At 42.0% G+C, this 24,362-nt stretch overlaps 1 protein-coding gene across 16 annotated transcripts in view; it reads left to right on the top strand.

The window, feature by feature from the left end:
* erg (ETS transcription factor ERG) overlaps window positions 1-24,362 on the top strand; it is a 262,636-nt gene that overhangs the window by 223,942 nt on the left and 14,332 nt on the right. For 13 of the 16 annotated variants that reach the window (XM_069888903.1, XM_069888902.1, XM_069888908.1 and 10 more), the window contains 3 exons: window positions 18,487-18,638; window positions 20,715-20,918; window positions 23,794-23,850. In XM_069888903.1, coding sequence (XP_069745004.1) covers window positions 18,487-18,638; window positions 20,715-20,918; window positions 23,794-23,850 — 413 coding nt within the window. The remainder of the gene's footprint in view (window positions 1-18,486; window positions 18,639-20,714; window positions 20,919-23,793; window positions 23,851-24,362) is intronic. The other 3 variants (XM_069888910.1, XM_069888917.1, XM_069888905.1) reach the window with 1 other exon arrangement.

Raw genomic sequence — 24,362 nt, 5'->3', positions numbered from 1 at the left:
CTGATGAAGGGCCCGGGCCCGAAATGTTGGTTACCCATTTACTTTCTACGGATGCTGTGTGACCTGCTGAGTTTGGGTATAGCAGCTTCCCTGCCATTTCCAGGTTATCATACGAAGTCTTGAAACCTCAAAGAAATGTTTTCCTTCTTATAATAATCTTATCAATGCTCTCTGGTATCTTGAATTTTCTTTTTGAAGACTGCATCTCATTTCAAATCATGTTTAAGCTGTACTATCTTCCTGTTGCTGGTTTGGCTAACACCCTGGTTAATCTCAATGAATTAGGGTTAGGGATGGAAAGTAAGTGCTTCCATTTAGACATGCCTATCATAATCCTGTTTCCGTGCTGTAATTGTTATATGGTGATATAATCCCTGGACATTCCACAATATTTAACAGTCCATGAAGTATCTTTGACGGGTGCTCATAGCTGAAAGCAGCAGAGACTGTGGAAGGAAGATTACCGAAATTGATGAGGTCAGTGATTGTGCAGGAGATGGCCTGATGTTTCTCAGTGGGACCCTGTTCATGGAGGAAATAAGAGGTGTCCGAGAGCTGTCATCTAGCCTCGGTAAGATGAAGGTCAGTGGTCAGCTCACAACCTTGTCTACGGGTTTGATAGTGAGATCAAGATGAAATGTAGGAAACATAATTTACAGGATAAATATCATTTCTTTTTGAAAGTATTGAGCCCATATTTACAAATTCTTGGTTTAAAGATCTGAGCTCTCAATCCATTCTGGCGATGATTTTTGGTTTCACACTGTAAAGTTGAATTATATGTATAATTGATGATCTCCTTCTTTCTTTTAGTGGGTATTGTAGGAGGGGGGGAGGGTGGTAAGGGAGTAATGGGGAGGGAGAGGGGGGTTGGGAATTTTATATATATGTACAGTATATTGTCTTCATATATTTGTCTTTATGTGTATTTTATTATAATTGAATGTAATTGTGGTTTCAAACTTTTAAAATAAAGTATACAAAAAAAATGAAGGGAACTTGAATTGTCTCAAAAATAGCCGATAATTACAATATAATCTTTTTTAGAATTATTTATTCAGGACCTCATTTTGGCCAGGATACAGGGGAAAATTCCTCTGCTTTCCTTCAAATTTTGCCATGAATTTTTGATTTCCACCAAGAGGAGAGATACTGTAGCTCTTCAAGTCAAAGTCTCATCCAAAATTGCGGCACTTCACTCTGCACCCCCATTCAATTGACTCAAGAGAGAGAAACGTGGGGACAGTGGGCAGGATTTTAATTTGAAAATGTAAATAGCATGTAGTTTATTATTGCCTCCGTGCAATGACTTTGTATGTAACAAAGGGACAGTATTGATTTCCACGTTGAAAATTTCCAGCAATGTAAATAGAATGTTTAGATGTAGTTCTGTATATAGGTTGTGTGGTTTTGTTGTGTTGTAGTTTCATTGAACTTTTGTGGGGAAAAAAAAGAGCGAAATGTGCACCGAAGCTCACGTTTGTCTCCATTAAGGGTCCCATTTCTGGTTACTTTGTAGAGGCTACTGCTTGTAAGCCATGAGTGGTTATCAAAAGACGAGCAGATCATGTCTCCTTTCATCAATTTGATTTGTTTTACTTTATTGTGAAGGCTCCGCATGGAACTGTACCCCAATAAAAATGCCAATGTTTAGAAATTTGGAAGTATTTCGGGGGTAGGAAAGGGAAATTTGCAGTTCACTTCAGATTCATAGCAAACATCAAATTGGTCGACTACAAAGAAGCAGGGAACCTTTCTTATCATCGTGAATTTGTCAAGAGGAGCAAAAAAGCAAAGGAAGTGAATGACACAATGTTTCATTATGATTTGAATAAGTCTCTGACAGGATGCAGAATTCCACTGGGGATAAGAAATCAGGGACAAAGGTTATCCTGTGGCTCCAGGCCAACTCTGGGTTTAATTCATTCTCTATTCACTTCTTGTATCTTGAGTGCTTCCAACTCAACTTGGACGCTGAGTTTCAAATTGGTAAAGGATTGCAGAGATGACAGTGTAAGTTAGTTATTTCCTGTTGTTCCTGTGGACCAAGATAGTCTGGCCTCTACCCAAGAAGATGGGACAGGGTTATATAAGCAGCACTTCTTTTTGGACTGGAGCTCAAGATGTGTCTACAAAATCCACATTTCTATGGGACATACTTGACCAATGACCTTCAAGGGACAAGCAAATTTAAAGCACTACCCATTGTCAGATAATGTCAGAATTTCACAATCTTTCCAGGCCAAGAATCAAATACAGAATATAATATAAGAAATAGGATCATGGCTGATCTGACGAAAGGCTCATCTCCACCTACCTGCCTTTACCCCATATCCCTTAATTGCCCTACCTTGTAAAAATCTATCCAACCTTGTCTTAAATTTATTCACTGAGATAAACTCCACTGCTTCAATGTGCAGCGAATTCCATAGATTCACCACCCTTGGGTGGGGGGGAAGCACTTCCTCTTAATCTCCATCCTAAATTTACTACCCTGAATCTCGAGGCTATGTCCTCCAGTTCTAGTCTCTGATACCAATGGAAACAACTTACCTAACTCCATCTTATCTATGCTTTTCATAATTTTATATGATCCCCTCTCATTCTTCTAAATTCTAGCGAGTAGAGTCCTAGACGACTCAATCTCTCTACATAGGCTAACTCCCTCAATACTGGTATCAACCTGGTGAACCTCCTCTGCACCTACATCCTTTCTCAAGTAAGGAGATCAGAACTGTATTCAGTACTCCACATGCGGTCGCATCTGTACCTTGAAGAGTAACCTCCCTGCTCCAAAATTCAATCCTTCCAGCAATTAAGGCCAACATTCCAGAGATTGATAACATGTTAAATATTTTATTTGAAGCATTTTTTTGCATCGTCATTAAATACTTTGGAATGATACAAAAATTAAAGAGTTAGTCGGATTATTAATAGATTCTTAAAATTTAAAAGTAATTTTAAAAAAATTCATCCAATGCTCAGTTTCCTGGTCTTGGGTTATAGATGCATGTTCCATGCAGACCCCTGGAAAGCTCCTCCCATCAGATCACGAATGGAGTTTTCTTTACAGCAGGTGGTTTTCGATTTTTCAATTAATATGAATGGTATGTTGTGTGTGTGTGTGTGTTGTGTGTGTCTTTTTGCAGAGAAGCAAGAACATTAAGGCATTGAATTAATTGGTGGAGCTCCTGCTGACTCATTCCAAACTCACCCCACTTACAACACCAAGCTCTGTCTAAAGCAGTGGACTGCACTTAAAAGCACAATAACTAAAATGAACAGTATTCTATGGTAAAAAGCAATACTCTTTTGTTTAAAAAAAGTGTTATGAATGAACTACTTTGGAGAGGCTGTATTATTAATCTCAGGTTATTGACCTGGTTATGGTGTGGTTCAGGTTATGTCATTGTACTGCACATTATTACTGAATATATGTGTGAATTTTGTGGACCAAGTTTTAGGGTAAAATTTAGGGGGTTGACTAGTACATGCATACTACTTTTGACTGCGGTAAGTACCTGTGTCGTTTGAGGCAGTACCAATGGGCAGTGGCTGGCGTGTCGAGGTAAATCCATGTTCGGGGTGTCAGGAACACGGATTGGTGGATGTCCAGCTGGGATCAGGTGGTAAGTCTGCGTTCATGGCATCGGGAGTTTGGATGAACGGCAGTTTGGGCTTAGGTGACAGTCCTCAGTATAGGCATCATAAGCTCCATTGGGAGGATGGCTGGGGCCAAAAATAGGGGGTTGACCCTTACACGTATTAACTGTTACACGCGTATTTACTGTACTTAGTGCCTTTCGTGATTTCCCGGTACACCAAAGCTTCATAGTCAAATCCAAGCTCAAATGATAGTCTCTCTTGTCATGGCAATACTCCACAAATATTCTACTTTGGTGATAATTGATGAGGGATAAACTTTGCCCAAGGAATGGGGTGAATTGTCCTCTTGTTCATCGAAGCAAATCCATTGGATTTTTTGCATCCATCTGGGAGAACAGCTGTGTCAAAGGAATAACATTGAAAAAAAATCTTTATGAACCTTTGTATAATATCATGGACCCGAAGAAAAAGACAACACAGAAACAGGTCCTCATCAGCCACCTTATTCATGGCGAATGCGATGCCTCTTCTTGCTAATCCCATTTGTTTGTTTTAGACCCACATTTCTCGACTGTCTTCCTACTCATGTACCTGTCCAAATGCCTTTTAAGTGGTGTAATACTATCTGCCTCCACTATCTCATCCAGCAGATCGTTCCAAATATTCACTTCCTTCTATGTTGAAAGACATTCCACACACAGATCTTTAAAAATCTCCACTCTCATCTTAAACCTCTTCCTTCTAGCCTGAACTCGCTTGCTCTGTGAAGTACATTCTAATTATATATAGTATCTTTGCTCCTCAGAAATTCTGAGAACATCAATCTTCTGCATTCCAGGGCTAATAAACACAGCTCATCTAATCTCTCCTTAAGCTTCACTTATGATTCTCCTTAATCCTATTTGCTAAGGACATTTACTTGACCCCTTTTTGCCCTCCAGACTGCTTTTTTCTTTTTGATCCTTTAGAGCAGTGGTTCTCAACCTTTTTCTTTCCATTCACATACCAATTTAAGAATTCCCTATCACATAGGTGCTCTGTGACTAGTAAGGGATTGCTTAAGGTGGGAAGAAAACGTTTGAAAACCACTGTTTTAATCGTACCTCATTGACTCGTTATGTGCACGGTTTCATAACTCCAAAAGAAATGGGCCAATGACAATTTTTCTCAAGCAAAATCTTTCAGTAACAATTGGTTCTGGAGCAGTGATTCTCAACCTTCCCTTTCCACCCACATACCATCTTAAGCAATCCCTTACTAATCACAGAGCACCTATGGCGTAGGGAATACTTAAAGTGGTGTGTGAGTGGAAAGAGAAAGGTTGAGATCCACTGCCTGAGAGGTTTTTCGTTTGATGACTAATTCCCACACCCAAAATATTCTTCCTTCTTTTCACTGATCACACCTTCAATATCTGTTGTTCACTAAAATCCCGAGACCCACCATCTTTGCCCTTTACTGTTACAGGGACTTGCTTACTCTAAAGCCTTATTGTCACACTTTCAAGCATCACCCACTTGTCAGTTGTTGTTTTTTCGGCTGACATCTTTTGCCAACTCCTCCTTCCAGGCTCTGTTTTACACATTCTTACAGAACTCAACTGATGAATCAATATGGATTTTGTGATGTACCTGGAAGGGAATTTCAACGTAAAACCTTTTGATTTTAACAAGTAGAGAAATCCTATAAGTCATGTTTATACCATGAAAGGAGGCAGTCTGTATAATAAAAGAATAGAAGGTTATGCAGACTAAAAGCAAAAGCTTCAGGCTGAGAAATCCAAAAGAAGAACATTCAGCTGAGTATGAGAGAAAGGGACCTGAGCAAAACTAAAGACAATGGAGATTAAATGGCAAACCTCCTGTTATTTACTCCTAGCAAGAGGAAACATGGCTTTGTTCATCAGAAACCAATCATCTCAGCCATAGGGCACTGCCGTCGAAGATCGTAAGAGAAGCATTCACAGGCCAGCCATCTGCAAGTGCTTTATCAATAACCTTTTCATCGCGAGGTTAGGAAGAGGTCAGTTTGCTAAAGATTTCACAATATTGAATGTCGTTTGCAATTCCTCACAAAGGCAAGGCACGTTTTGCCACATTTCAGTAGGACTTGAAATAACCTTGGTCAGGTAAATAAAATTTACACTACTCAAGCGGTGGACAGCCAGCGCCTTTCTCCCCAGACAACTGTATCAAATACCAGATATTAGGTCCTTGCTTGTTCCATCAGAGGTCTTAATAAGTTTAGGGCACAAACCTTTACTACATCACAGGCTGCTGGTCATGTATGAATATACTGTCGCACTGAACATGCTCACCACTCAGTGTGATGTGGCTCTTATAATGTGTCTCACTACCACTCAAATGTGATGAGGCTCTTACAGACTTGCAGTGTTCATGCTCCAGCATAAAATAGTCCCAAGTTTCCACTGTATATAACATCCCTCCTTCTTTTAAAAAAAGTCTAAAAATTAAAAGATTTATTGAGATTTAAATTTCTTAAAAATAAATTGTTACTGCTTCTTTACCTGCACTTTTCATTAAGAATTAAATATTCTAATTATACCATTGCAGTTCTATATTCTTCTCAGCGGAATCGCACTGGTGGCAGGATGTTGCTTCTCCACCTCGTCGACGATGTGTCTGTTTGCTTTGGTGGTGTTAGTCCGGTTGTGGGTGGTGGAGATGCTTGCCTCGGTTCTCCTGTTGCCTGCTGTTCATTTGTAACAGTGTTGTTGGTTGGGGTTTCTACTCGCATTCCTTCACAAGTTTCTGGATTGTTAGAAGTTGCTGGTGCTTCTGGCACTTTCCGTGTCAGATCTGGGGTTGGGCGAATGTGGGTCCTGTTTCGTCTCAGCTACCTGCCAGATTCTGTCTCATTGATGTATGACCTTGGCGTCTCAGCTTCTTTGCTGGACTCCAAGTTTTTATCTCCAGTCCTGCAGTGTTCATGCTCCAGCATAAAATAGTCCCAAGTTTCCACTGTATAAAACACCAGAGGACATCTCTGTCAAGTGAAGGGAGGAATGTTTAGTGGAGACATCAGGAGTAAGTTTTTTTTACAGAGAGCAGTGGGTGCCTAGAATGCACTGCTAGATGTGGTGGTGGAGGCTGGTACAATAGGGACAGTTAAAAGATTCTTAAGACAGGCACATGGATTCAAGAAAAATAGAGGGTTATGGGTGTAAGGTAGGGAAGGTTTAGACTGTTGAGTAGGTTTCCATAGGTTATAAGTTCAAGCATCAAGCAATAACCATATAAAACAGGGGAAAACTCATTTGTCTCTCCTTGAACATGGTGTCGCTATTGTGGGGATATTGTAAGGAAGCTGCCTAGATTAGAGCTCTTTAGAGAGAGGTTGGGCAAATTTGGATTGTTTTGTCTGGAGCGTCTGAAGCTGAAAGGAGACCCGTTAGAAATATAAACAATTATGAGAGGCACTGAAAGGTTAGATTGTTAAGAATCTTTTTTCAAGGGTCAAAATGTTGCAAACTGGAGACCGTGAGTTTAAAATGAGGGGATGAAGGTAATTTGAAAGAGGTGTGCTGGTCAAGGCTTTCACGCAAAGAGAGGTAGGTGCCTGAAAATGGCTGCCAAGAGTAGTAGTGGAAACTGAAGCAATAGAAACATATCGGAGTCTTCAAGAGAGATACATGAATGTGCAGGGAACAAAGGGATATGTATCATGTGCAGCCAGCAGAGGTTTAATTTGGCACAGACATCATGGACTGAAGGGTCATGTCCTAGAGATTATCATCAATACATTTGAAGGCCACCATTGCCACAAGTTAAACCAGATCATCTATACCAACACCATGGTTTTAACAGTAGGGCACAGTCTGAGTATATTGCAATAAGAAATGAACCTCATGATTTGCCAATGCTGTTCCTTACCTAAAGATTTCAAGAGAGGTGTGCAATAAAATATTCACCTATTGAATCACTGGGTGATTGACAGGAGCTTTGAGATCAATAAGGCATCCATCATGGTTACTAAAAATACAAATGAGAAGATCTTCCAAATGATAGGAACCTAAGAAATAGGAGGAGCAAATGATTTTGGACATTGACACACACAAACCATTAAAGCGCCTCGACAAAAGCACAAAGACCACTGAAATGTGTGCCATGACCTCAAAGGGATTAGGATTCAAGTCAGGATGTGATGATGCAGCTTGATATAGACTTGTTTAAACCACATCTGGAGCATTGGGGTTCAACTTGGGCCACGTCAGGAAATTGCTAAGATTCGGAAAATTGGTCTTGGAAAGGGTACAAGTGCCGACTCGCTCAAAAGAAGTTGAAACTGTGGAGAAGATATTTCATAAAACTCAGGTCCTTGAACGTAGAAGGGCTGAGGAGAAATCTAATTAAAATCAATTTGGCAGAGTTGATACAGGGAAACTATTTCCTCAAGAGAAAGGGAGCTTATAAGAAATAAAAGCAGGAGCAGGTAATGCATCCCTTCATTCTAGATCCATCCTTCAACAAGATCATGGCTGAGTCATGAATGTACCTCATTCACTTTGCACCTCTTTTCCATTTCCTTTGATTCCTTTAGCACCCAAAAATCAACTGATTTTAGCTTTGAATATATTAATTACTGCGAGTCCCCAGCCCTTCGTTGGAGAATTCTAAAGACTTAAGTCCTCTGTGAAGAAATTTCACTGTTCTAAAATATTGAAATAAATAGCTGATTATTCAGAATTAAATTAGAGAGCTTCTTTTTCACACAAAGGCCATTTGAATTCTGGAGTGTTCTTCTCCCTTGACACAAAACATTGAAGACATCGATTGTCCATCCCTAGCCAACCTTGAGTATATGGTAGTGAGACAAATCTTTGAACGACAGCAGCCTTTTTGGTGAAGGTACTCTCACTGCAGCCATCGAGTCACACAGGCCCTTTGGACAAACTCGTCCTCACCAACCAAAATGTCCCACCTTTTGGTATTTGGCCCATATTCCTCTCAACCTTTTTCTTTCCACTCACGTACCACCATAAGTATCGGTAATCTCATAGGATGCCATATGTGCCATAGGTGCTCTGTGGTTAGTAAGAGATTACTTAAGGTGGTATGTGAGTGGGGAAAACAAAGGTTGAGAACCACTCTAAACCTGTATCCTTCTATACTCAGTACTTTGACTGATGAAGTCCAATGTGCCAAAAGCCTTTTTGACCACTCTATCTACCTGTGATTCCACATACAAAGTACTACGTACCTGTATTCGAAGACCCCTCTGCTCCACAAAAGCTTCCCAAATCCCTACCATTCACTGTGCATGTCCTACCTATGCTAGACCTCCCAAACACTTCACATTTCTCAATTAAATTCCATCAATCCATTCACTGCCCAATTGATCAAGATCCTGCTGCTATCTTTGCCAATCACCTTCACTACCCATAATACCAGACGCTTTAGTGCCATGGCCATTTTCATCAAAACCACTGATGCAGATGGCAAACAGCAATGGGCCCAGCATCAAACCCTGCGGCACACCACTACTCATAGGCCTCCAGTCAGAGAAACAACCTTCCACCATCCAACCTACTTGTGTTTCAGGACAAAACAACAATGAAGGGCAGTGACTTGAGGGGAATATGCAAACAGTGTACTCAAGTGCCTGAAACTCTTGTCCTTGGTGACAGAGGTGGCAGGTTTAGAAGTAGGCTGGATAAATCGAGTACCAATCAAGTGAACAGGATAACAGGGTATTGTTATGTTTGTTCAATGTTGTTGCAGTTGGACTCATCCAAATAAGTGACGAATATTCCATTACATTTCTGGCATGCCTTATGGGTTCCATGTCCCTGTTTTCAGGACCAGTTTTATACCCAAACACCAGGTGGTTTGTACCGGTGTTCGTACTGTAGTTTACCCATGGACCCAGTCCAGAATATATATGAGGAAAGTTTAAAATTGGCCAGAATCCAAAGGATTAATGTGCCAGTGAGTGTATTACTCTGTGCAATATTCCAGTCCCTGCCCTGCTCTTGATTTCATGTATTTATGTGGTTAATCCAGTTGAGATTCTGGTCAAAGATTTTCTTGTAGACTTGTCAGTGATAATACCTTTCAGAATCAGAAATAATTTATTGACATAAACATGTGTTGTGAAATTTGTTGTTTTGCAAAAGCATTACATTCGCAAAGATTTTAAAAAAAATAAATTAGTGCAAAAGAGAAAAAGTGCGACAGTGTCTGTGGTTCATTGTCCTTTCAGAAATCTAATGGTGGAGGGGCAGAAGCTGTTCTTGTACTGTTGGGCGTCCATCTTCAGGCTCCTTCCTGGTGGTAGCGGTGAGGCAGGGACGTAGCCTGGGTGGTGAGGGTCCTTGATGATGGAGGCTGCTTTCTTGAGATGCTGCCTCTTGTGGATGTCCTTAATGGAGTGAAGACTAATGCCCATGATGGTGCTGGCAATTAGGTTATTAGACCTTCTCTTATCGAATATGGCCATTGTTTGGTGCATGGATGGCATGTGCATTACACTTCCATATATGTGACAGTTCTCTACGTCCTGCTACATTCAGCATGAGTGGCTCTATTTGCTGAGAGCTTGTAGAGCTCGTCGAAAGAACCAAAGACTTGTTGATCCAAACCAAGGCTTTTATTAGCAAAAGACAGGAGCTCTTCACAGGTGGCCGACCAGTCCGGAATGATCCGACCTGGCTAGGGACACAACCCTTTAAGGCCCAGACAGTAGGCGTGGCTTAGCTCTCAGCCAATCGCTGTAGAGCTCGTCGAAAGAACCAAAGACTTGTTGATCCAAACCAAGGCTTTTATTAGCAACAGACAGGAGCTCTTCACAGGTGGCCGACCAGTCCGGAATGATCCGACCTGGCTAGGGACACAACCCTTTAAGGCCCAAACAATAGGCGTGGCTTAGCTCTCAGCCAATCGCTGTAAGCACAGTCTAGATACAGTAACTATATACACTATGTACATTGGTGATAGATCTGTACTATCACAGAGCTTCTCCAGCATCTTGTGCTTTTACTTCAACAACGGGTGTACAGATTTTTGTGATTTACTCTATTTGGTGAGAAGCTGGGGCTTGAAGGATTGAAGTCAAATTACTGTGGTCATCTTTGCGAGAGGCATTACTTCAGCCACTGAAGTGTCTGGATGGTGAGGCCATTTGATTACAGTTTTACCAAGTGCTCCTTGATACTATTACAAAAACAGTAAAAGCTGGAGAACACAATTGATCAGGCAGCATTTATGGAGAGAGAAGCTGTCAATCTCTCAGGTCAATGATCCTCCATCAACATTGGAAAAAAAAAATTTAAATGAGCAGGTTATATGCAACTTAAACATGGAGTCATTGAAATCTTCCTTTTGTTAATGATGGAGACCCAGATTGGTATCTACATTTGAGAAGTATGAGTTAATATTTTGTTGGGTAATGGTGAGAAATCGTTGAGCTAAGGATAAGTTGGGAGTTAATTGATCGGTGGAACACATTCAAGTGGCAAAACACTTACATCTATTCAGAACAGCTTTGGTTAGGGACTGAATAGATCTTAGCTCCAATAGAATTCCAGTGGGACACCCTCCCACGCTGAAAATGGGCACATTTCCTGAGTGTTTCTGGCATTCCTTGGCATTCAAGGAAATTACAAACAAAGCACAAAACAGAAAATGATGGAGTACTCAGCGGGGCAGACAGCAAATATCGAGAGAGCGAGAAAACCAGGTTAGCATTTTAGGTCCGTGGCCTCTCGTCAGAATTTTCAGATTCTGCTGGGTTTTTTTTTGCACTTCCTGATAAACACAAGGCAGTTTAGTACCAGAGCTGAAAACAAAAGTTTGGTTTTGCATGAATTCTTGACTGGCTAAGTAACTGTTTTCAACTGTTGTTGGAAGCCTTGTGGCGAAACTTCAAACTGGGAATGACCAAATACATTCCTGTGGCTGTGAACCCAATGGGCCTCAAGATGAAATGTTGGCACCTCCAGCCAGCAAGGAAAGGGGCAGTCATTTCTCCAAGTGAGTGGCAGATGTGCCAACATGCAGCAACGTTCAGGTCAGGGAGGTGTAAATACACAGATGTTAAGCAATCCTGCACCTGAGAGAAAGAGGGAGCAAGCAAGAGAGAGTGGGAGAGATAGATACAGCAGTGAAACCAGCCAAGATCCACAAATAATAGTTAAAATAACTAGTCTTAGCACAGATTTACTCTAACTTATGAACTGACCACATTCTAAGTCCAGAAGTCCATCCTAGAAAACTGCAGAGGCAATTTTAGGAAAGCAGTAAAGAAACTTAATTATTTTGCTTTGTTAAATATATAACATGGTCAGCAAAATTATGTGAGAATATAATTTTTCCTTTTGGATTTCTCCATATATTATGGTAACAGTCCATTCCCTTTCCCTCCATCTCGACCAGAAGATGTTCCCTGTTCGAGACCAAGGTTGACTGAATCTGACTGTGGTCACTTTTGTTCAAATGAAAACAAATCAAATTATTTTTGGTGAGTTGTTATTCAGTTCTCTGCCTCCACAGCCCTCCCTTGGCACACAACGCCAAGCGAGCAGTTTGTAACTACACTGTTCCTCTGGGCATTCTACAGCACTATTCAGCTGCAGGCCTGCAATTGGTCCAAATTTTGATCCAGACAGTCTTGTTTATAAGTGGTCTGTAGAGAAATGTTTAAAGTACACACCAAAGAACCAAACACCTGGATTTATTTTTAAATCAACACAATTCTTTCCAGTTTTGTTTCATTGCATTAGTCATGAACACAAACGTCAAAACTGAAGGAATGCCTCCTCTTTCCCTTCCCCTCCCATACTTGTTCTGTCTTCCCTCTCCACGCTCAGTCCTGATGCAAGGTCTCGGCCCAACAGGTCTATAATTCCTTTCTCCCCATGGATACTGCACAACCCACTGCGTTCCTCCAACAGTTTGTTTTTTTTCCCTCCAGATTCCCTAATCTGCAGTCTCTTGTATTTTCCTCTTGCCTCTATCCTGTCCCTCCTTCCTTTCCTTTGCAGTTGGAATGTGTGCCAGCACCAGGCTATCGTGTGAAAGGAGAGAAAATGGTTACATCCTGATGTCTGATGAAGCTTGTGTGCCTGCAGTTGATTCCAATTATTATCCAGCTACCTTAAGACGTGTACGGACTCTAATTAAAGAGCAACTCAAGGCCAGCACTAATTGGAACCAATCTTCTGAAAATGAGGCAGCCAGGGCTGGAAAGATAAGAAAGCACTTTGATTGATTGATAAGTGGTGCTTCATGTGCTGAGTGACGCTTTTAGATTTGATATCAGGTTGCATGGTGCTTGTGATGTGGTGCTTTTGCTGTAGAATCATAGTACCTTTTGGAGAAATATACGTAGTTGAAGCCACTTTTCAATTGATGTACCTTTGCTCATCCAAAACCCCAACACAAATGGCATCAATTTTCCTGATGATGCTATATTCTGCCCTGTAATGTGTCTGTCACACCTGGATTGTCCACCTAGTCTGGTTAGACATAATTGTGCAGGCTTGATGATATGACCTCTTACATTCAAACCAACCCCATCCATTTTTCTCTATTCATTTTCAATATGTTTACAACTCATTAATAAACATTCTTAAAGAAAGTGAAATGAAAGCATCTTGTTAACACCCTAAATAGTTTCTCCTGCATTGCTTAAAATCGCACCCTAAGGGATTAATCTTGTTCATGGAGAATCCTAGATTGGTGTGTTATCCAAGGCACTTATGGTCTCATTTCAGCAAATGTTGCTGCACAACGTAATTTACATCAAGGAGGAAAGTATTCATATCACCATTCAAATACTGCTTTCTTTTATTATTGAGTGTTTTCAAATCTCTTGAGAATGGGTAACGTTTTCCATAGCTGGCTTTCAGGACAACTCTTCATTATAGGCACGGACACAAATCCAAGGGTTCACAGCAATGTCCCTCCTTTCTCCCACACTGACTTGTCTGTCCTCGGCCTTCTCCACTGCCCAACACAAACCAGAAGAGGGAGTCTATCGCATTAACATTGAATTTTCCATCTTCATGAAAACTGCACCAACTAACCTATCCCTTATGATTTCTCACCCCTTTATTTAACACCCCCCCACCCCATTACACTGTTTCATTCTCCACTCCCATTTTCCAATCACCCTCACACTCACCAGTGGATTTCCTATCCTCTTCCACCAACTGGTTCCATCTGCACATCACCCCTCCCTTATCTGGATCTATTGATCACCTTCCTTATTTATCAGATTCCAACATCTGCAGCCCTTTGTGTCTTCACCTTCCAGCCTCTGATGACCTCCGTCCTCCTCTTCCTCTATCTAGCTCCATCAACCCCCCCACCCCCCCACCTCCCTCTTCTATCTCTCCTCATCTGTTTTTATCTATCACCCACCAGCCATTGTCTCCCAACTCCACCATGGGCCCTCCCTACCTTGTTCTATCCACCCATCAACCCCCTTGTCTCTGAGTACCAGCTGTCTTTCCCCTGCCTCATCCCTCCCTCTTACCTCCTTGTACTATCTATCTCTTCTCTTCAGCATTAATCCCAATGCAGATTCTCGACCTGAAACATCGGCCATCCCTCTGCCTCCACAGATCCTGCTGAGTTCCTCCAGCATTTTCCTTTCCTTCAAATCGCAGCATCTTCAATCTCGTGTCTCCATTTTAATCAGATCAATCACACTTCGATCCATTCACACAAAATAGGAATTTGCTTTGTACCCAAACATTTTCTGTGCATTTAAAAGGTACTGAATAATTTTAGTAGGTCAAGGTCTGCAGAAAATTCAAGCACAAAGTTGTATTTAACTCTATTGCGAAGAACCATTGGGTCCCACCCACCTTCAATCTATGGTGTCAGTCAAGAGGTGGTCAGAGGCCGACAGCATCGAATCCATGCTGCTGAAGATCCAACTGCGCTGGGTAGGTCACGTCTCCAGAATGGAGGACCATCGCCTTCCCAAGATCGTGTTCTATGGCAAGCTCTCCACTGGCCACCGAGACAGAGGTGCACCAAAGAAGAGGTGCAAGGACTGCCTAAAGAAAGCTCTTGGTGCCTGCCCCATTGACCATCGCCAGTGGGCTGATCTCGCCTCCAACCGTGCATCTTGACGCCTCACAGTTCGGTGGGCAGCAACATCCTTTGAAGAAGACCGCAGAGCCCACCTCACTGTCAAAAGACAAAGGAGGAAAAACCCAACACCCAACCCCAACCCACCAATTTTCCCTTGCAACCGCTGTAACCGTGTCTGCCTGTCCCGCATCAGACTTGTCAGACACAAACGAGCCTGCAGCTGACGTGGACATTACCCCTCCATAAATCTTCATCCACGAAGCCAAGCCAAAGAAGGAGAAGAGTATTCCACTCCCTGACCCAATGGGTACAGAGTAATTCTGACAGCTTGCTTGCCTTCATTATCAATATCTTCAGTATCTATCCAGAATTCAATGCCGGGACAAGTTTAAATTATGGAAGAATTAAGCCTCTACCACCCAAGAATGCAGTACAGGCTGTCTAATTGAATGTATTTAAAATATATATAGATTTTTGAAGAATAGAATAATTGAGGGTTATGGGGAACAGGCGGGTAAGAGGGGCCGAGTCCATGGCTAGATCAGCTTATTGATTGGTGGAGCAGACTCATTAGCCCAGATGGCTGACGCCTGCTTCTATTTCTTGTGATGCTAAATGGGTCCCTTTTCCTTCTATTTGAGTCCATAACTTTCTTCTGTCCGTGATCCTTTATATTGAGCATCACACAACAAAAGGAGCATTCAGATAGATTTCCATTAATTCAGTGTGTGTGTGTGTGTGTGTGTGTGTGTGTGTGTAAATCTATGTGTCTATATACGTGTGTGTACGTATGTCTGCTGTCTTTCATGGCAACCACTGCATCAGCCCATTGAAAGAAGCAACTCTTCAAAGAACAGTCCTGCTAAATATGAAAATCATCGCTACCATTTCCCAGCTGATACACTTTAGCCAGAGTTGTACAATTTGTGACGAAATCTTTACTGTGATTCCTTAAAATCCCTCTTCACTCGGTTCACCAGTCTTAAAACCCTGTCCATATACCATTGATCTTGCGTTTTACACGTCAAGTGAAAACCATCTATCTCTTCTTACTTGCTGCACTTCTGTCAATGTACTATATACAGCCAAGGACAAGACAGGCTCACAATGCTAATTAAAATTTGCTCCTGGCAAGGCTACAGGAATTGTTGTTTTCTAAGAAAATAAATCAGTCTGTGTATTGCAGTGGTAAGATGAGAGGGGAAAGATTTAAAAGGGACTCGATGAGAAACTTTTTCACCCAGAAGGGGTGGTGCTTATGTGAAATGAGCTACCAGTGGAAGCTGCCAAAGTGGGTACAATTACATCATTTGCAAGATTTTGCACAGTTGAATGTTTCGAGGGATAGGGACCAAAGGCCGGCATTTGGGACTGGTTTAGATAAAATCAAAATCAGAATTTATTGTCGTGACCGAAACTCGGTGTTTTGTGGCAGCGTCATACTGCAAACGTTCACTTTTACAACAACAAATTTAAAAAAAAACAACAAAATAGTGCATGAAAAATAAGGCCGTCTCTTTGGTCCATTGATCATTCAGGAATCTGATGGCAACAGGGAAGAAGCTGTCCTTGTGCCACTGAGTGGTCGTCTTTAGGCTCCTATACAAAGTGAAGCAGGCATGGTCTGGGTGGCGGGGGTCTTTGAGGATAGAGGCTGCACCACCTCATGTAGATGTTCTCGATGAAGTCTGGTGCCTGTGATGGAGTTTTTTTCTTGTCCTGAAAGTTGGTGCCTCCATACCAGTCAGGGATACAACCAGCCAGAATGCTCTCCACGGGGCACAGTTTTTGAGAGTCTTCAGTGACATTCTGAACCTCATCAAACACCTCACAAAGTATAGCCGTTGGCAAGTCTTCTTTGTGATTGCCTCCAGGACAGATCCTCGGAGATGTTAACACCCAGGAATTTGGCAACTTCGGTGACAAGGATGAGTTGTTCCAAAGCTCCTGTTTTCGTGCTGTGTAGCTCTCCGCCTCTAATTATAATGGATTAGGAAGAATGTTCTACAATTTGCAAAGAATTTTTTTTAAAGCTCCATCCACATAATATGTAATTTGTTGGGGAATTTGCAACCAAAGGAAGCCTAAAAGATCACAATAAGTAAAGGGCGGCATGGTTGGCATAGCGATCAATGTAACACCTTTACAGTGTCAGCGATCGGGAGCGGGGCTTGAATCCCACGCTGTCTGTAAGTAGTTTGTACATTCTCCCCATGTCTGCATGGATTTTCCCCAGGGGGGCTCAGGTTTCCTCCCACCATTCAAAATGGACCGGGGCAGGTGGTGTAGGTTAATTGGCCAGAACGGACTCGTGGGCCGAAATGGCCTGTTACCGTGCTGCATGTCTAAAAATAATGCATTCCTGCATAGTTCCAATGCATTTAAATACATAATTGTGTTCTGGTGTGAGGTAAGAATTTAGAGCCTGGAACTTTGAATAATTAGCATCAAAATTCTTCAATAATGAAAGTGAAAATGAGCCTGTCGTTATGATCCATTGACCTCTGTAAGTTGTGTTGACTTTGAACAAGAATGGCATTGACATGCGCTGTCACTGGCTGATTTTCACCCAATGTACCCAAATGTATGCCATGTAGATAAGTACAGGATATTTTGGTGTATCGAGGGGAATAGAAGAATGAGCAGCCTGAGACTCTATTCCAATCTTGCAATTTCTCCAACTCTGTTCCCAAGATGAGATCTTCCAGTCCAGATCATCTGATATGTCCACCTTCTTCGCAAACGTGTCTTCCCTTCCACCTCTGTCAACTCACCCCTTACCTGCAAAACACGATGTCTGCAGACTTTTGTATTTTACTTTAGCCCAAGATGGTTTTCATGTTAAAGTCTCAAGGTCCTGAGCTCCACACCTGGCACAGTTTCATTCTTGGGCCCTATTGCAACTTTGCAGATTCCTGCTGAACGAGGCAGCAATGATGTGAGCTTGTGAACAGGGACGGAGGAACAGAAGACTACTGGTGATCAGTCTTCTTTCTCCAAAACGAACATTTATTAATCTTCCTGCCCTTTTTGGGGTCTCAAGGCCGATTTCTGGCATAGCTTTTCTGGGAAGGCCAGTGTGGACATTAAAAAAATTGAATGTCATCACAGATCCTGAACAGGAGTTGAACAACATTATTGGAAATTGGCATGTCTCCAGTGAAGGCCTGCGGTTGAGCTCAAGATGTGGCTGTTAAAAAGAAACAAGGCACCCTGTGTGTAGACTAAAGGCATACCACCCTGCTAATAATATAACTGTTTGGGTACCCCATTGTGCTGGGTAGGGAGTTGGAGGGAGAAAGTGGTAGTTAAAGTTGGACTTTTGTCAAAAGGATTAAAAAAGACCACACAGTTAATTAAAAAATATCATGCATTGATGTGTGTTTTCAAGTTGATTCTTGCTAAACAAGCCATTTTCTTCTAGCCAATGTGTTCTTTTTTCACAAAGGACCAAAACTGACCAAAACTTGATCTCTGTGTCTGATGTTTGCTTTGCTAAAAGTAACCTTGTTAAATTGTTTAATGCCCCTTGGAGACCCCAAATCACTAACATTTTGTTCCGCCAAAAGAACCCCCTACATAGAATTTTATGCAATGCATCTGTTGTTTTAGAGAATGTGAAATACACACTGCATAATAAAACAATCAGACTGTTTAGTGCTAAGTGCGTGTGAGCTCATGAAGGGCTAGATGTTCTCATGCTTCGCCAAGTTCCTTCATTCTCCCAGCCACTCCAGGTGCCCATTCACATAGCACCTGCATTCCACTTGTAAATATTCCACTGATTTTCATGTAATTTTTTTTTAAATTTGTGCAGAAACTCACCAGATCACTGCAGTATAGCCAAAGCAGGGAAGATGGTCAGTGGTTCGGAGAATGTGCCAATGAGCTACAGCAGTTACATGGAGGAGAAGCATGTCCCACCTCCCAACATGATAACTAATGAGCAGAGGGTGATTGTGCCAGCAGGTAATTGTCAATTTAAGCACGTTATTGACTTGTATAACAGATGGCGCGCGTATACACACACACACACACACACACACACACACACACACACACACACACCAGCATAAGTCAAAGTTTTCAAAACAAAAAAACAAAACTTTCTCAGAAATGCAAAACAGATGGAACTTTCTTTGCCTTTGCAATGTGGTGGTGATATTTTGGTTCAGTTACTGGGCCATCATCCAGATGCCTCAACAAACAATCTGGACTTCTGAGTTCAAGTCTAACCAATGGAAATTAAACTTGGTTAATAATCTGGAATTTAAACAAATGTCATCATTAGAAATTATGATGACAAACTGTTGGATAATTTTAAAATGCCAGTTGTACCACTAACATTTTTTTTCAGAAGAGCGATTCCTTACTGATCTGACCCAGACACAGACAATAGACAGTAGGTGCTGGAGTAGGCCAATTGGCTCGTCAAGTTTCAGATTATGGCTGATCATTCACTATCAGTACCCAGTCTCAGCCTTATCACCATAACCCTTAACTCCCCTGCCCACAAGAGCCTTATCTAACTTCCTTTTGAACATAGCCAGCAAATCTGCCCCTACCATCGTCTGTGGCAAAGCATTCCACAGATGAACCAAAGTGGTTGGCTCTCAAAAGCCCTCTGAAAGGGACGAGCAAACCTCTCCTTTCAAGAGAAATTAGGAATGGGCAATGTGCTGACCTTGACCGTGGTAGTGAGATCCTGAAAAGGATACAGCTAATTTTCAGGGATATTGGACCACTGAAAATTGGGAAAAGCCAAAATCGAGAGATTCGTCAGGTTCTAATTGTTTTGTGACCCATCAACATCCAAATGATGGTCAATAGATGGAGAAGGATGTGGGTATTTTTACTAATGCTGATGCATATCAAAATTCAAAGAAGGATCAAACTGCCTTGAGGGTCAATGAGTGTTTTGATCTTCTCCCACCGAAGTGTGGCAGGTGTAGTCTTTCCTTGTTGGTAAAACACAAAAGTCTGCAGACACCGTGGTGATGTGAAAACACAACGCTGAAGAAACTCAGCAGGTCAAATACTGTATTTCTTGTAGCAAAGCTAAAGATACATAACTAACGTTTCAGGCTTGAGAAGGGCTCAAACCTTTGGAAAAGGTTCAGAAGAGATTTACCAGTATGTTTCCTGCATTAGAGAGAATGAACTATAAGATGAGGATGAACAAACTTGTTTTCTCTGGTCCCTTGGAGGCTGAGGGATGATCTTCATGGTTTAAAACATTACGAGAAACATTGATCGGGTGGACAGAATCTATCTCCAATTCAAAAATGTCACATGCTGAAGGACACATCTTTAAGATGGGTGAGGAGGTGGAAGTTTAATTGAAATATAAAGTTTTTACACAGAGAATGATGGGAGCCTGGAATGGTCCGTCAGGCGTGGTAGTGGAAGCAGATACAAAGGCACAATGGCAGAATTGAAGAGGCTTCATATTTTTCTCAGCAATGCTGAAAATGACCTCTGGGGTTATTCCTAATGAAGATCATCTCATCAGTTGCAAAGTTATTTAATTGCAGTTACCATTTGTTATGAAAGATTTATCTTATATGGAAACTTGCGGAGAGTTATCTATCTCCAATTTGGGCGATTTTCAAGTTACTGCAACAGGTGCTACAATGTGCATTTTGAATAAGTGTCCAGTAAAGAATTCTGGAAGAAACCAGTGAGAATTGAGCTCCAAACATCAATGTATAGCATAGTATACAAGTTGACTATAACATACTGTATGTGGAGGGTAAACTTCCCTTACTCTTTTACATTGCTTGGTTAGTAAGAGTGTCAAAGACTATGGGAAGAAGGCAGAGAAGGACACATAGGTGTATTTGGGTGGCATGGGTTCGTGGGTCAGAAGGGCCTGTTGCCATTCTGTATCTTAAAAAAAAGGATTGAGAAGAACAAAATATCGGCCATGATTTGAATAGCAGAGCAGAATCAATGGGCTAAGTGGCCTAATTCTGCTCCCACATCTTCTGGCCTAATGATTGTGCTTTCATATCTATCCATCCTCTCCTACTCCCCCACATGTAGATCCCACACTGTGGTCCACAGATCATGTGAAGCAATGGCTGGAGTGGGCAGTGAAGGAGTATGGCTTGGTTGACGTCGATGTGCCACTCTTTCAGAACATTGATGGCAAGGAGCTCTGCAAAATGACCAAAGAGGACTTTCAGCGTCTCACCCCAAGCTACAATGCCGACATCCTTCTGTCACACCTGCAGTACCTCAGAGAGAGTAAGAGCATCCAGTGTCCTTCCTGATTGGTTGAGGTAGAGCTTGCCCCTGTGCATGCACAAGTTGATTTTTTGCTTGCTTGTTTTACAATGCTGAAGAAACTGCTTGTCAAACAAAGTAAAATCTGTCCCATCCTTCACGCTGCAGTGTAGAAATGTGCCCAAATTGTCAGCATTATCTTTGACTACTTTACTATGTTCAGTTGTGAAATAAATTTTGCATGGATGGTTATGGGGCTATTAAGGTGCAGTTGTAATAGTCCATGGTGTGATGTAATGATATTTGGATAAAAGACATTCCCTTGAAGCTGCCAATTGTCCTTTCTCCTCCCCTGCTCTACTGAAGGTTGCAACTCAGTCTGCGATACACTTCCATGCCCTTTAGCCAGGGAACTGCGGTGACTTATTCACAAAGGCAGGAAATTCTGCTTTAACCTGCAAGGAATTTACAGCACAGAAAAAGACCACTCAGCCATCTGGTCTACCCTGATGTCTATGCTCCACATGAGCCTTCCCTTGTTCATCTCACCCCATCTACACCCCCTCTCCCCCCATCTATTCCAATCGCTTTGCCTTATATATATCCATGCCAGTTAGTGCAATTACCTAATCTAGCTCCACTCTCTGTCTCTAACTGACCTCTATGCCATGCACTTTCTGGAAGGTATTCACAGGATCTTGCCTCACTTTTATTGTTATCGCAGGAGAACAGGTCATTTTGTGTAGGGTGTGCTACATTTATATGATGATACCCAAAGCTTTGTTGTTGTGTGGAGCTGATTGGAGGGAAAGGGAGTTATTAGTGGTGGGAGGTGGTGGGGGAGGGTCTTTACCTGATTGCTATTTGCTGGGAGGAGTTCTCTAAACAGAATTTTTGATGACTTCTCTTGGCATTCTGTAAGATTTTGAAGTAACAGGGCCAGGAAATAGCTTGGTTAAAGTCGGTCAGATAAGGCAGAAATGACATTGCAGATGATGTAAATGGGGAGTAAAGAGCAAGGCTAGTGACTATACATTCACCTGACAGATCATTCTCTGGGATAGCTCACGTCAGACATTAATTTCAACCGCGTGCAAGCCCAAGGGAAAACAGTGAGCTGGTCAGGCCCACAAAGAGTGGGAACTTGTGTCAAGTGAGGAGTAATGATGGGGAGATCAGCAGGGTGGGGAGTGGAAGCAAAAAAGGATCTGAAAGGGAGAGAAATAATGACCATGGGAGATGCACAGGACGTGTGAGGCTGAAATGGGAGAAGATTGGTGACAGGCAATCTTGGAGTGTAGGATTCAGAGCAACGTGGGTGCAAATTCAGATATGTACACTTTAAAATCTTACCTCATTTGCTATGGACCGTTAAGTGCTGCCTATTGATGATATGTGAGCCTGTCATTCCTAAGGGGTGTAGGTGCTGAATACACCAGGCTGCAGCCATTTGCAGTAGGCCCAGGGTTTGCTGTCACCATGGAGATTGTTCGGCAGGATTTGGGTCTTAATCAGTGTGGCAGGCAAAATAAGTACTAACAGTTCATAATGACCTTGGGCCTCTAGACGATCATATCTTAGGACACCAGGCATTTTCTTGGTCTTGATCCTCAAAAACAGTTGCTAAGCAACAAAAATGTAATTAAATTCTATCTTTTATTTGATTATGCTTTGGCAAGTTGTATAACAATCAAATGCAGATTCCCAAATCCATAGAGTGGATTAGAGTAGCGGTTAGCGCAACGCTGTTGCAGCACCAGTGACCGGGATTCGAATCCGGCACTGTCTGTAAGGAGTTTGTATGTTCTCCCCATGTCTGTGTGGGTTTCCTCTGGGTGCTCTGGTTTCCTCCCACTGTTCAAAATGTACTGAGTTTGTCGGACAATTGGGCCGAATGGGGCTGCAGGCCGATAGGGCCTGTTACTGCGCTGTATATCTAAATTTAAATTATCTATGGATGCCCAGTGAGTTGCTGATGTGGAGGAAGTTTCTTTCTGTGTGGTCAAAGGTTGTGAGTGCCATGGAATGGGAATGTAAAGAGTGGGAAGGAGGGCACAGCAGCAACTATTGTACTGATGGCCGCTTCCAATTGTGCTTCAAGTCTTCTTGGGATTGGCTTGGGGCCATCTGAGCCGCCTAGTTATCAAGGGAAGGTTGAAGCTGAGGTGCCACCATTCAAATGCTGCGGCACGTGGTAGTGGCACTCACCCGGGATTTTTGTGCCTTCCTCTCTGCAAAAAGAACAATCACCAACCATAGGTTACAAATTTCTGAGGTTGAAGGTTAGGAGATTGAAGGTAAATGTAAATGTTCATTATTTCTTGAAAGTAATTGACTTTTATGTCAAAAAATAATAATGCCAATTAATCTGAATGTTATCTATTAGTAATGTTAGGAATGAGAGTAACTCTGGTTCATTTTCACGTGTAAAACCGCCGATCAGAGGGGAAAAGGCCTTACAAATTCATGGCCTTAGGCCTCCTTACAATAGATTGATAGCTTTTTTGTGCCATTTTAATTAGACCAGTTTAAAGCTGTTTGCTTTGATGTGGTTACTAGTGCAGTGAGGGACAATGTTGGTGGCAATTGGGCATATCTGCTGTTCAGCTCTACCTCTAGGGAGTTATCCTGCTCCTCTTGACTCTAATATAGCTGAAATAAAGTATTTTACTCTTTCTATCGCTAAGCCATATCCATGACAGGAAAACCTGAGGTAGAAACTGTTATAAATACAGAGAATGCTGTAAATATTCAACAGGCCAGGCAGCATCTGTGCAGACAGAGTTAATGTTTCAGGCCCAATGACCTTTGATCAGAAACTGTAATACTTTGTGATTTTTTTTGTAGACATTAAGTGGTCATCAAATGGTGACTAATTTAGCAATGCATTTTCAAGTGTTCCTCAGGTTTTCCTCTCCTGCCTGTGGCCAAGGAAATAGCCATCACCGAAAAGGTGAGTCTTTTATATATTCAGCTTGATGGGGAGCCATGAGGAGCAAAGGTCTTTCTCCCAGCTCCGCAAAGCATTTTAAAGGGCAATTGCTATCTTCACCCACCCCTTTACTCTCCTCCTCTCTCTGTCAGTAATGTAAGTAAGCTGAAATTCATCTGGTTTGTTTGCTTTTCTGACTACAACATCCACGTCCAGGCTAACTGTGCTTCCTAATTGGGGCACGTGGCAGTGACACAAGACGGGGGAGATTATTTGGAATCATGGAGCCATTGTAATCCTTAATTCCAAGAGTCAGTCCACTCCCAGACAGCTGCATCTAAATGGTCCTTAAGTGATTCAAATGTTTTGGCACAAGCATCTTGTCCGTACATTCCAAACTTGCCAAATGGAGAAGCTTTCTAACACCTGTACTAAACTAACCTTCATCCACTGTGATCATGTAGACATCTATGCGTTTAATACTCTTTCTTTCATCCCCACAAGCACCTTGTTCCTCCAATCTCTCTTCAAGC

The sequence above is a fragment of the Narcine bancroftii genome, chromosome 7, assembly GCF_036971445.1.
Source record: "Narcine bancroftii isolate sNarBan1 chromosome 7, sNarBan1.hap1, whole genome shotgun sequence".
Classification (NCBI taxonomy): Eukaryota; Metazoa; Chordata; class Chondrichthyes; order Torpediniformes; family Narcinidae; genus Narcine; species Narcine bancroftii.
Note: the sequence above shows the minus strand (reverse complement) of the source record. Positions and strands in the feature narration are given on the sequence as shown.